The following is a 14,162-nucleotide window of genomic DNA, read 5'->3' as shown; positions in this document are numbered from 1 at the left end:
GCCACATCTACAACGACAACAGAGGCCACATCTACACCGACAACAGAGGCAACATCTACACCGACAACAGAAATCACATCTACACCGACAACAGGGACCACATCTACACCGACAACAGAGATCACATCTACACCGACAACAGAGATCACATCTACACCGACAACAGAGGTCACATCTACACCGACAACAGAGGCCACATCTACACCGACAACACAGGCCACATCTACACCGACAACAGAGGCCACATCTACACCGACAACAGAGGCCACATCTACACCGACAACAGAGATCACAACTACACCGACAACAGAGGCCACATCTACACCGACAACGGAGGCCACATCTACACCGACAACAGAGATCACATCTACACCGACAACAGAGGTCACATCTACACCGACAACAGAGGCTACATCTACACCGACAACAGAGGTCACATCTACACCGACAGCAGAGGCCACATCTACACCGACAACAGAGGCCACTTCCACACCGACAACAGAGGCCACTTCCACACCGACAACAGAGATCACATCTACACCGGCAACAGAGGCCACAACTACACCGACAACAGAGGCCACAGCGATACTGACCACAACGACGACAACAAGAGAGAAACCGTCAGAGACAGCACCGCTGTTGCCGGATAATAACAAAATTGACGTACACTCTTTAGACTTGGGTGTTGCTGAATCCCATGTTCGTAGACGTCATCGTCGTTCTGTGTCTGCAGAACTGGATTATGAAAACACTCTCGTTCTCACAGCTATAAGAAAGGATGCGACATACAGCTTGAGCAGCATAAGCTATACTAACCCCGGTGAGTGATATTCAGCAAATATAATAGGATTATAAGCAGCGAACTCAAATGAGATCTTGTATAAAAATTCAAATAAATAAGCATTTAAGAGAAAAAATAAATTTTATTCAATAGTACCCGGAAATATTGCAATGTTTGTCCTCGGTAATCAAGCAATTATTACCTACTCTATCGAAAGTTAGATTATGCAATTTTAGAATTGATAATAATCCTCTTACAATAATAATATAAAACAGTCACATGAATGAAATACAGTATGTAAAAAGATAATTCAATTCCTGAAAAAGAAGATTACAAATAGAATTTACAGACTGTTTCGTGTTGTGTCAAAACTAAATTCTGCCAGTTATCATCTTCGCCTATCCGCTTTATTACAGGTGATACTAAATTTCCCCTTGAAGGAGACGTAAACTCAGAAATAAAATCTCCACAATGCCAATACGGGCCAGTTTTAATGTAGTATTTGGAAGGAAATTACTCCAAAAATCTTCCCAGACACAGTATCTCGTAGGATTTACTTCGGATCGGATGCTAATCATATCACAACTCCATAAGTAATCTTGACTGTGCAGTGGACGGAATATTGGCCCTAATGTTTATGAAAACTATGTATTTTTAAACTTGCAATCTGAAAAGACGAGTAACAAGCTATAGTCCGATAGACCTATATTTATGCTAGGTGAAAGGTGTTCAGTATGTCCTTTTACTGTAAGAGACGAATCATTAGCATACTATGAATTAAAATTCTTCTACCACTTTTTTCCCTTGCTCTTAGATTTCTCAGAGATAATTATTTAATACAATCATTTTTATCTCAGTATATTTTGAGGACTTTTAGAAATACAGATTTTGTAAACATCTTTGGATTATAGTTCTCAATTGCAACAAATACTTCGATAAGCTTCTGTCATGTTTACGGTTTAAAGGTATTTTAATGCTTTAATTTTTAATAAATCACTTTAAGAAATGGATATTTTGCAACGTATTTACCGAAATGTAGACGCGTCCTTCACCGTAAGTCTTGAGTTTCGCAGCGTATGCAGAGTTTTGCAGAGCGGAGCGTGCAGCAGACAGTGTTTCTTTACATCTAACTCCTCACTGCTGAGGAGAACGGGTGTAAGTGCTACTGAAGTTATTGCGATGTTGCGATCTTTCTACAAAATCGATTTCCCACTAAATGAAAAGAAATAACGCAAAATTCTGTTCCTTTTTTCCTAAGGATTTACTTTATGACGTTGCTGTCACTGAACACCTTCCTATGTTAATCGAAGCAATACACTCAAATTAATTTTCAAACGAGTATCATGTCGTTAGTAAGTGAAAATATACAATTTTCCAATGTGTGTTACAGTTTTTCCTTTGAAATTATACAGATATCCCAAGCTTCGTTGCCTACTACATCAGGGATCATCAGCTCGGAGCATTCAGGATTAGGATCAAGCCTGCTTGGTAATCTGGTGGGATGGAAGAAGCGTTCAGAGTAGCGGGGGTGGGAGAGTGGTGACATCATACGCAGTGAACTTCATTGAGGCTAAAATTTTAGGACTGAAATTCTGATGTATATTTTAGTATAACTACCGCCATAGCCTTTGAAAATTTTATTTGCGTTTCTGTCTATTGTTCTGTTTCAAATTGCTCTTAGTCATGTTGACTGTACTAGGGAAGTTCTAGATGGGTTGGGTTATTCCTAGATTTTGTATGAAAACTACAACACTGTCTGCGTTTATGAACTCGCGAAGGAAAGATCTAACAACAAAAATTGCAAAACTACTAGACCACTATGGACAATGGGCTTTTTAAATATTTAATACTTTTTCTTACATGGTTCTAATACTCAAGAAGCATCACAACTCTACATTAATTATGAAAGTTTAGGTCCTGTATACTTCTCTACAGAGAGTTCGGAGTATATAAAATACCATTGAGTATATGGGCGTCTTGTTACCTGACATCCCCGTTCTTTGTAATGTAACTGAAATTAATGTTTTACGTATTATCTAATGTATATAAAATAACATAAGTAAATCTAAATACTGTACGCCGTACTAAGCATGGCTTCAAATAAAAACGCTTTATATTGCTTATATGTAGACTTATACTGTATATTAGTTTGCTGTATTTCAAAATAACCAAATAAGTGGAATAGATTTGTTTCTCTTATTTTATATATGTTATAAATACGCAAATTTTTATTACAAATAGGCGGGCGTACACTAAGGTGACGCCTATTTAGCCTATGGTATTTTGTAAACTCCTAACGTTTTATACTAAGCATGCATAAAATAGACGAAGAAGTAACATTGTGGTTGATTAACTTGTTCTTTATTTGAAGAACTTCAATAACAACAAAAATAATAACAACGTAATATTTTTATATTTGCAGAAGGGACGTACGTAATTGCGAAAGAAGACATTCTCCCAATCGAAGTTGGAAAAGAATATGTGTGTAGTGACGGTGTTCAAATAGTGGACGATGTAATGACCGTCTCCTTCAAACGAGTGGAGTTCCTGGCTTTTCGAGATGGCGGCAATGTTCAACTACGTAAGTTAAACACTTTGAACACAAAGACACCAACGTTTCTATGAATCATATCATATCATATCATACCATATCATACCATATCATATCATATCATATCATATCATATCATATCATATCATATCATTTCATATCATTTCATATCATATATCATATATCATATATCATATCATATCATATCATATATCATATATCATATATCATATCATATCATATCATATCATATCATATCATATCATATATCATATCATATCATATATCATATCATATCATATCATATCATATATCATATATCATATCATATATCATATCATATCATATATCATATATCATATCATATCATATCATATATCATACCATACCATACCATATCATATCATATCACATCATAACATATCATTTAATGTGGAGGCCAGTCGTCTTGCTGATGTCACGGGTGTTACGCCACTTGTCTAATACAGTACGTATATGTTATTTCCTTAACACTAAGCAGTAGTTTCACGTATAAAACTATGCTAGCGGCTTCCGTCATGCGGCCAGCAAGATAGTCGCAAAATAACCTCTTGGACAATTACTTATAACAACTAATAGCTTTTATGTCGTTGAAGTTCATAGTCTCATTACAGTGAGAATGATGCCAAAACGAATAGGTTTGAAATAAAAAAAAAACATAAAAAGACCTTGAATCGAAATCGACTAAATCGAGTTCCATTTCACTTCGGTTGTTGTAGATGTTAAAGATATAAATAAAATGGGCAGCTAGTTTGTCCACTATATTTGGCGCAAAGTTAATGGAATCATTTCCAATTTTCGTTGCGGTTATGAAATATTGCTAATACCTACTTATTTAGCTCACGAAAACAATGGTAAGCGGACTTAATTCCCAAGCATTTACCATAATTGTTATTCGTGACTGAACAAGTTAATGGCGGAATTGATAGAAAAGAATCTCAATATACTAAAACCAACAAGAAATCCGTTTCCCGATAGCCTATGGAAGGCCAGACCTACAGTACTTGTCGACTGTTGGCCTCAGCAAAGGTGAACGATCATCCTATCAGTACGGTGGTAGCGTGTGGTCAGCATGAAGATTCCCCCCAACTCAGAACTTATAAATGGCTTGCGAAACCGAATTTCACTATACACTATAGCTCCCAAAATTCACAAAATTAATAGATTTTCTCTTATTTAACAGATTTCCATTAAAATTTCTACAGTAGTTACAGGTAGTATATTTATTTTGTACACAAACTTATTACGTTTGTATAAGGAAAACTACCTCTTATACACTAAGGGGTCACATTTAGAGAAAATAAATTAAACAACTTTTCTCCTATGTAATAGTTTCAACTATATTATTTGTTTTATAGACAAACTTATATTACATTTGCATAAGGAAAATTACCCCTTCTAGAGATGCTTTTAGTGAAAATTAACAATTTTTCTCCTATTTAACAGATTTTCATGAAACTTTGTATAGTAGTTACAGATAGTATATTTGTTTTGTAGATACGAAGTCTGATTACGTTTGTGTAAGGGAAACTACCCTTTGTAGAGGAGTACCTTGAGATAAGCGCTACTTCCACACTTGACTACTCTTACTTAACTTACATAATCGAATAATTTTCTAAGCAACAAGTTCACTTTGTATTATTCCTTAAAGGCATGCAAATGTACATACAGTGTATAATACAAGTACCTATGTATGTGTTAGTGCGTGCGTGTGTACGTCATCGAGCGAAGTAATGAAAATAGACTCTAAAGTAACTACAATGTCTGAATTGGTTATATAAGTAGACAGAAATGTAGCTAATAACATAAGAATCTAAATAGTTACGAAATGTACAGAAAGTACTATATTTTTCATTTTCATGACACAGTTTATTTATTTAATTTCAGAAAAGTGTGACAATCACGAGGATGCACCAGAACCAGAGATACCAGACCATGGAGATCCAGACATTGGGGATTTCAGTGTAGAGGACCCCGAGACTGGCGAAGCCTGTATTCAAGCACAAATGGGCATCATCCTGATGGTTGCGTATCAAGACACCAATGGAGAGGTGAGTATAATGATGACTTTAAATTAGTACTAAACCAGTGCAAGATATTTGTTGTTAGCAAAGATCAGTTCTGTAAGATTTAAAAAACTATTGCCGACATAGTTCAGACCCCATACCTAGGTTTATGTCACACTCGCAATTTGCTACTCGACTTCTAAAAATGTAACAAACTTTCAATGTAAATGTGCAAAAATGCGACAACCACATTGGACTTCAGAAACGAAGACGGTAATGGAGAAAATGAAATCAGAGACGTGTATGAGCTAGTCAGTTCTGAGAATCTATATTAAAAAAAATATTAATACCATGGGCAATGTTCAAAAAGATATTGAGTAATAGATGTTCAGGAATGGATTTCAAGAGTTAGTGCAATTCATATAAGTTAAGTGAACAATTTCTGCTAATTGATATATATATATATATATATATATCAATCCCATCGCATACTATAAACTGTGAGCGAGGATTTAGTTGCTTGAATCTTGTAAAAAGTGAAATTAGAAACCGCCTTTCAGTAAAAAGAGTTAGCACTCTGCTAACAATAAATCTTGAAGTGCCTACTAGTAAAGAATTTGGGTCATATTCATAGACATACTTAGTGCGGACTTCCGGTGGATGATTAGTGAACTAACGTTTTTCGTAATCATAAACCAGTGTTAGCGATATGATATGAATTTTGTACAAGTAATCACTCAATAGCCGGGGCTAGTTTAGCACGTTCGTAGCGCGGGCTAGCAAAATGTCTATGCATCAATGTTTAGAGTGCCCAGAAAATAACATATTTTAATGTGATGTAAATTCAGCAATAATTGATTCTAAACATACCTACGTCTAATGATTTAATTACACAAGTATATCTAGAGTGTAGGAATATGGATTGAAAGTAATAAAACTTTAAGAAACAATTTACGTAACTTTTTGTTTCTGCATATTTTATTAATTTTTATCTTTCTGTATAATTATTTATAATATTGCACAAATTTTGCCAGTTTGCACAAATATAATTTTTCATTTCTGCATTTTTGCGACAATTATTTATTTTGTAGCTTAAGCCTTGAATAAAAAAGGAGAATCGTCCAAGATAGAACTATAAGGGGTGTCCAATACAGAGGATATATTGGACATGTAAAAGCATACAAATTTATCTGGTTCCAAGAAAATATTTCTAACATAATGAGGTGTCTAACATATAGAGTTATCCAAATTCAGAGGTTTCATTGTATTAGTAAAAAAATGCAAGCTCTTTACATAATTTCTTTCTTAAATCTGTGAAGACGTACAAATTTCAAAAGTCTCCTTAAGCTCTGTAGTATGTTGACTACACAAGAGAATCCCGCTACTCATTGGTGTAAATTGTTGATTCATAATCTTTACAAATAAGGATGGAATGCGCGAAAGGGCAGATGGTGATGATGATGATTATAATGATGATGATAGCAGAGATTCAACATATTAATCACTGCTTTTTTTTAGTTGTCTGATTTGTTATGTTTAACAGACCAAATATGCCAAAATCGAAGTCCCGGAAAATGCACGCGTTTCTGGATCATGCTCAGCACAGGACAAGTCACAGATACTGATATTATCCTGGGGAGGCGAAGTGGCAACAACCCCTTCATCGCGAGCAGCAAGAGCAGACTATGATAATATAGTCACTATGTCTTTCAAAAAGACTGAGGAGGAATACTATGTAGATAACATCGGAGTAGATGTAGTAGTGGATGAAGAACGCTTTCCGGGTGCAATAAGTAAGTATCATATATAATACATAGAATAGTCAACACAGTCTCAGATCTAATATATTAGAAACACATCGACAAACTTTACAACCGAAGCGTATTATCATATCTCACGAATGCTTTGAGCCACGAAATTCTTAGTTCTTTTTAGGAGTGTATTAGAGATGAACAACGATCGAGGAAACGAGACTAACAGCGCCCGCAAAGCCGAAAACCCGCACGACAATGTTGTATTACATCGCGTCCTTGACGTAAATACTGGTTGTGAGTGTTTCGAGACGCCGAGATTGATCACTCCCGAAGTCCCGAACGTCAAGCACCCTTGAATCGCCACAGTTGTTTATACCTGACTGAACTTTTATCTATTTTGGCAACTGTTATTTATGTATAAACAATGAAGTACGTAGCCTATTTCAAACATCATCTCTACCTTTCAGTATATAATAATCCGTTCTCCAGTCTTTATTTAATTAAAAGGCTAGGAATTTTCTTTTCATATGTTTATGATCAAGTGTGCAATCTCGAGTAAAAAGACATTAATGTCATGTTTTGTGTTTCTTAGAAATGAAAATTTACTTGAGAATTGTTTTTTATTATTTATTTATCCATAGGTAATATCATGTAATAGAACCAGAACATTTAGTAACTAAGATATTCTCTTTTGTCGTTTTGTCTCATTTAAAAATTTATGTTAGGCCTATTTATTTCAATGATGTATGTTATTCAAAGTTACGAAATTTTTCCACGCCGACCAAATGCTATTTCGAGAATGATGAGCGGGACTCGAAGCGCTGCGAGAATGACGAACCGAGACTCGAAAGACAAATGCAACGAACACAGCGAGCGAGAGCGGCAGTTAGTTTCTGGTAAAACTATATTTGGTCTACTTACATGTTGCAATTAACAGCACTTCTTTCAATAATGAAATAAAATAAATATATACACCATCGGTTTATCGAATATTCCAGTTGTTTCTCATTCTTTGTGGGTGGACAGCAAAGGAAAACTACATTGAACAATGCAGGAGTTACGAGAGCACTTGCAAGGACGCGTATATCGTTGTGTAGGCCTACCATTTAATGGACAATTCTTCCTCTGTCAGTTCAATGAATCAATCCATCATCCATCGATTCACCCATCATACATTAATCCCTTCAACGACTCACTGATTCATTCATGTATGGACTGATTGATTGATTAATTCATTCATTGGTTCACAGAATAATTCATTAATTCATGAATTTATTCATTCCTGGATTCATTGATTGATTCATTCATCCAGTCCAGGTATTACAGTTGGATACCTTCAAGGGCAACAACATGCTTCGTGAAAGTACAAGCATTTGAGCTTCAGAGTACTTTTTTTGTTAAGTACACTATCTTTTTAAAAAATTATTTATTCATGAAATAATAATGGAGCTCTTTAGAGTACGTAATTAAAAGGCATCGTATATTAACATCTACTGTTTTACAGGTATGCATTTTGAGTTTAAAATGTAAATATTACACTAGAATGTGGGTCCATGTACTTATTTGCTCTTCTCTTTAGTAAGCAATTGTAATTTATTTTATTTTTGAATTTCTTTACGCACCAGATTTCATACTCTGCATTACACTTATTTCCTTTGTTGTTACCAGTGTACATTTCTTCATTTATGTAATAGTTATGAAGATAAGTGTATTAAAGTGTCCAATCAATATTTGTAGATCTATATCAAACAAACACATTTTTTAATAAGACAAAGTAAATTTCCTTCAATTGTTACTCCGTCTGTCGGTTTCATATATGATGAATTGTGTCTGGTGTTCTATCTGCAAAACGTAAAGGGTAATTGGTTGAAAATCGAAAATTTGGTCGGTTGCCCGACCTTGACCGCTGTTCTCCAATCGGTCGAATATAAACCGGTTGTAAGAGCTATTTTACAGCTCTCTGATAATACGTAGTAATAGTAGTAGGGCTATTATCCAGCCTCTAAATATTCCTGTTTCAGCACTAACCATGTAATTTCTAATATTACAGATGTGGGTCGTAGACAGCAGGTAGAGTTTACGAATTTGACGGTCTTGAACACACCACTAGGCCATTCCGTCGTCTGCAACAATGGAGAGTATTACGACGGCCAGAAAGAAAAAGGCTCATTTTATCTGAAAGTGGAAAGCTTAACCGCCCAAGGTAGCAACGAAACAACAGGCGAAGGTAAAATACTAACTTACTTTGTATTTTCTCCTAATAGATTGTGTCTAATGTGAATAGAATTGTTAGGTGACAAGATTCTCTTGAATAAGCAAAATAAGGAGACTATAATGTAAATATTTAAATATTTAATTGCATATATTACTTCTCTTTGAGATGGTCCTCAATTTCTAGCAGGACTGTCACGGTATTCATAGTTATACTCCTAATAAAAATAATAATAGAGAGTTCAAAGTACTGTTTTTATTAATGCCCAAAAACATAGCTTTATTGACACAACTTTATCAGAGGAATGGATTTTCTTCAGTAACTTCAAAACCATGAAATATTGTGAGAAATATTTGCTTTTGTGATCACTTCAAAAGCACATTTGGGTTTCGCGGGCGGTACTGTAAAATATTCAGTAATAAAATATTTTCCAGCAGTTTTATATAATATCTGCTTTAAGAGTGAACTTGCTCTTGACGTGACTCTGTGTTTGTTCAATGTTCATTACAAGTCAGTGTTTATAAACTTGTGGACTACGGTCTTTAATGCATTTTGAAGTTAAATATTATAACATTAAGTAAATTAGTCCTTCAATAAGTAGTTTTACATTACGGTCGCCAAGCTTTGCTTCAATGATCGCTATATATTTTGCTTTCTGAAGACTAAATTCTTCAGATAATTCAATGTTTTGATAATACAGTGTCACATTTTACGCACATAAAAATCGTTTCCAAGAAACGACATAGTTTCACGAACCAATTGACTTTCAACTGTTTCTTACTTTAATTCCAGTGTCATATTGCAAAGCTGATGCAGTACCCGCTGAAGATGATGATACAGTGGCTATCGCCGTGGGCACGACAGTGGGAGTGCTTGTCCTTGTTGGGTTGGTGGGTGGAGCGGTGGTGGCTATTATTATAAGAAGAAGAAGAAATCGTCGTCGTAGCCTTGTAGAGTAATCGTCTGTGCAAGAACTCTGAGATTCTGTTCCTTTCTAGTGTGGTTTAAATAAGATAAATCTCTGCTAAATGTAGGGAAAGTCCTTTTTATGTTATAAATCAAATCAAGAAGCATCACCTTAAATGATACAAGACAGCGGTTTTCAAAAATTTTTACTCCACGGCTCCCTAAATTTCTGCGTCGCCTTTGTATCAAAAAGGAGTTTAATAATGATACTTAATTTTTCAGTTTTACTGTATAGTCTATGTAATTATATCTTTTTAGTGCAATTTCTTTTTTGCATTTACTGTTCCAAAAATGTATGAAAATGAATATCTTAATTAGTAAATTTGCAAGTAATTACAGTCTGCAAGAAAAATACAGGGTGGACTGTTCGAATGTACCTAATTTCATTTGTATGTAACTGGTATACGGTTGAAGATAGAAACCTACAGTAACGTTTATATGACAAGAAAACTCAACAAGTTTCGATATGCACATCACCATATCTCTACGTGAGCTCCAGCTGTCACTGTGACGACATCCAGACGATGAACGATTTCTTGCGAAGCACGCTGGAACATGTCTTCTGCAATGCTCTCAATAGCCTGTAAGATGTGGTCCCGAAGATCACGAAAGTCTCTGACTGGGCTGGCGTACACTTAATCTTTGACGTAGCTCCAGAGAAAGAAATCGAGCGATGTTAAATCCGGAGATCTCGGGGGCCAAACGATCGGTCCTTCCCTGCCAATCCACGGCCAGGGACACGTTGTATAAAGTCGTACGAACGTCATTGAATCAGTGTCCAGGAGCGCCATCTTGCTGGAAAAGGATGTTAGGCTGCAAGTTTTCAATTTGTGGAAAGAAGAACTGCTCCAGCATGTCAAGATATGTGGTACCACACAGTTTTCTCGGCGAAGAAACACGGTCCAATGACCTGCTGGTGTGACAAACCGCACCACACGTTTAACTTGGGACTATCACGAACGTGCTCTTATATAGCGTGAGGATTCTGCGATCCCCAGATCCGCACATTATGCCGGTTTACTTTACCTGACACATGGAACGTAGCTTCGTCCGAGAAGAAAATCTTGGACATAAAATCAGGATCAGCGGCGAGACGGTCTAGCATCGTATTGGCGAATTCCACTCCTTTGGGTTTGTCATCCGGCTCCAGACGTTGCATTAACTGCACTTTGTATGCGTACAGTTTTGAGACGTTTGTGGACAATTCGTTGCAATGTTGATTTTGGTACTTGAAGCTCCCGCGAAGCTCTTCTTAATGACTTCTGCGGGCTTCGCTCATACGCGGCTTGAACATTTGCAACCATTTCGTCGGATGTTCTACGACCACAACCATGCTTCTTCAACACCGATCCTGTAGCTAAAAATGTATCGTGCCACTTCTTAATGCTTTTAGCAGTTGGAGCATCATGGTTAAACACTCGCCGATACTCCCTTTGAACTCTAACAATTGGTTTAAACTCCGCAAACCACAACACAGTTTGCGCTTTCACCTGCGGTGTCGCCATTTTGACAATCGATACAATCTATGAAAAGAAACCGTGTCTGCGCACCATCTACCGACAGGATTCGAAATTTGTTGAGTTTTCTTTTCATATAAACGTCACCGTAAGCTTCTATCTTCAACCGTTCACCAGTCACATACAATTGGAATTAGGTCCATCCTGTATTAATTACAGGTGTTATCATAGCACGCGACCATAATGCAGTTAAAGAAAATCTAAGGGAGTTGCGCACACAGTATGCACTATCGCATCGCTATCATCGACGACAGGCGGCGAGCTTTGAGTCAGCGCAAAGGAGGTCGAGAGACCTTTAAGCTCTCCCGCGACAATCACATTGTTTTCCAACGGTCCAAGTTTAATTGCTGGATGTTTCCGGCAATTTCTTTTTATTTCAACAGTCGCCCAATATGTCGATGCACTAATAGTATTTGTCTGGTCATCGTATAGCAGGAGTGAAGACAAACTTAGTAGTCGTATATTGCAATCTGGTCTACGGTATGTTTGTCCACTTCGAATATGATATTCTATGCTATCATACTGTCTTTGAAGTTGATGTTGTACTGACTTCATATTACAGGAGTTCCGTTTAATATCAAGTCAAAGAATGTAAAAACGTGCACATAAAGCAAACACAGCTAGCTTAAGTAACACCTCACACCTATTTCATGTACTCTATATGATATGACTGACCTCGATGAGTGTAATTAGACAGATTATGGCATTTAATACTTGCATTATAACAGATCTGCATTTAGTTGAATATAGTTGGCGACATAATTGATCACTATGTGATTTGGGCTGTCTTTAACTACATACCATAATTTTCTTACCTCACATCTGAGCAACCACACTGACTACATGCATACAAAATATAAAATAGAAATGCAATGAATTGTAAGTACAGACCGATCATTTAGTCCTGACAGCTCGGCGACGCAAAAGAGGGAAAGGAATAGGAGTAGTAGGGAGAGCTCCGGAGTACAGACAAGGGCAGGCGGTCAGTAAAGGAATGCAGTAAAGCTTAACTGTACTAAAAACACACCGCTCTACCGCACGTATGGCAACCGATCGCTCCGAAGGCAAGTGAGTGACTAACCCAAACACTCCTTGGCATAAGTAAATGGACTCGCCTGACCAAGGAGCACACTTCTGGCGACTGTCAGGATTAAATAATCGTACTGTATATTATCGTTAATAAATATTCTTAACGAATGGCAAGCCAGTTGCCTACGTTCAAATTCAAGTGGTATTTGTGGTAGAGAATTATGAGTTGTTGTTGGCTTTGTCGGAGAATTTACGTTCCATTTTCCACCATTGAAGCAATTCTACATAATAATTTCTCTCATCTTTGAACTTCGAGTAATTTTATACCTTGTTATCTAACACAATAACATAATTTTGAGTTTCATACTTGTCCCATTTAAGGTGAAGAATTCTTATTCTTTGGTTCTACACGTATCTTCAATCCCGATGTGGGTTGTTATGATTATATGATGTCATATTCATTTAAATAAATACATAATAGACTGAATGATAGATGGCAGAACTGATGCGTGTCTCAACCCACCGTTTAAATACAGCAACTTCAGTAACTATGAAGAAATTTAACAATACTTTTTTGTATTCTTCTGTACATATCACAAATAAATTATGACTTAAAAGTAATCACGAAGTATGTTCTTGAAGATAAGCTTCAAAATAATGTAACGCACTATCCTCACCATCATATCACTGTCGCCATTACCAGCACTGTTACTATCATGTTTATTCTTTTTCTACTTTTCTTTCTACTTTGACTTCCTCATTGTAAATGAAAGAAAGTATTGTGAAGTTGTTACGAATCAATGTAAAATGAATGTGAATGCGTGCGTGTGTGTGTGTGTGTGTGTGGTGTGTGTGTGTGTGTGTGTGTACAGTATGCATATACTGTATATATATATATATATATATATATATATATATATACACACACACACACACACGCACGCACACATATACTATATGATTGTTTGTAGGAGTGCTACTATAAATTAAAATTTTGAAAAGTCAATGCCTCACTTCTCAATTTTGTTCATTTTATTAATTAAATATTAAAAATACAAAATTCATAGTGTTCTACCAAAGGGCAGATCTTTCACTGCAAACCCAGCTTTCATATTTTCTGCCTTCCTCTTTGTCTCCGCAAATGATCCATATATCTTAATGTCGTCTATGATCTGATATCTTCTTCTGCCCCGAACTATTCTCCCGTTCATCATTCCTTCCAGTACATTTTTGAATAGGCAGTATCTTCTCAGCCAGTGACCCAACCAATTTCTTATCCTCTTCCTGATCAGAGTCAGAGTTGGCCG

General features: G+C 36.3%; 1 protein-coding gene across 1 annotated transcript in view; it reads left to right on the top strand.

Moving 5' to 3' along the window:
* LOC138708545 (mucin-2-like) overlaps positions 1-13,476 on the top strand; it is a 54,379-nt gene extending 40,903 nt beyond the window's left edge. Inside the window, exons 5-10 of the mRNA XM_069838661.1 lie at positions 145-820; positions 3,204-3,362; positions 5,259-5,422; positions 6,921-7,170; positions 9,182-9,358; positions 10,136-13,476. Of these exons, the coding sequence (XP_069694762.1) occupies positions 145-820; positions 3,204-3,362; positions 5,259-5,422; positions 6,921-7,170; positions 9,182-9,358; positions 10,136-10,302 (1,593 nt within the window). The 3' untranslated portion in view covers positions 10,303-13,476. The remainder of the gene's footprint in view (positions 1-144; positions 821-3,203; positions 3,363-5,258; positions 5,423-6,920; positions 7,171-9,181; positions 9,359-10,135) is intronic.
* Positions 13,477-14,162: the final 686 nt, after the last annotated feature.

The sequence above is a fragment of the Periplaneta americana genome, chromosome 11 (genome assembly GCF_040183065.1).
Source record: "Periplaneta americana isolate PAMFEO1 chromosome 11, P.americana_PAMFEO1_priV1, whole genome shotgun sequence".
Classification (NCBI taxonomy): Eukaryota; Metazoa; Arthropoda; class Insecta; order Blattodea; family Blattidae; genus Periplaneta; species Periplaneta americana.
Note: the sequence above shows the minus strand (reverse complement) of the source record. Positions and strands in the feature narration are given on the sequence as shown.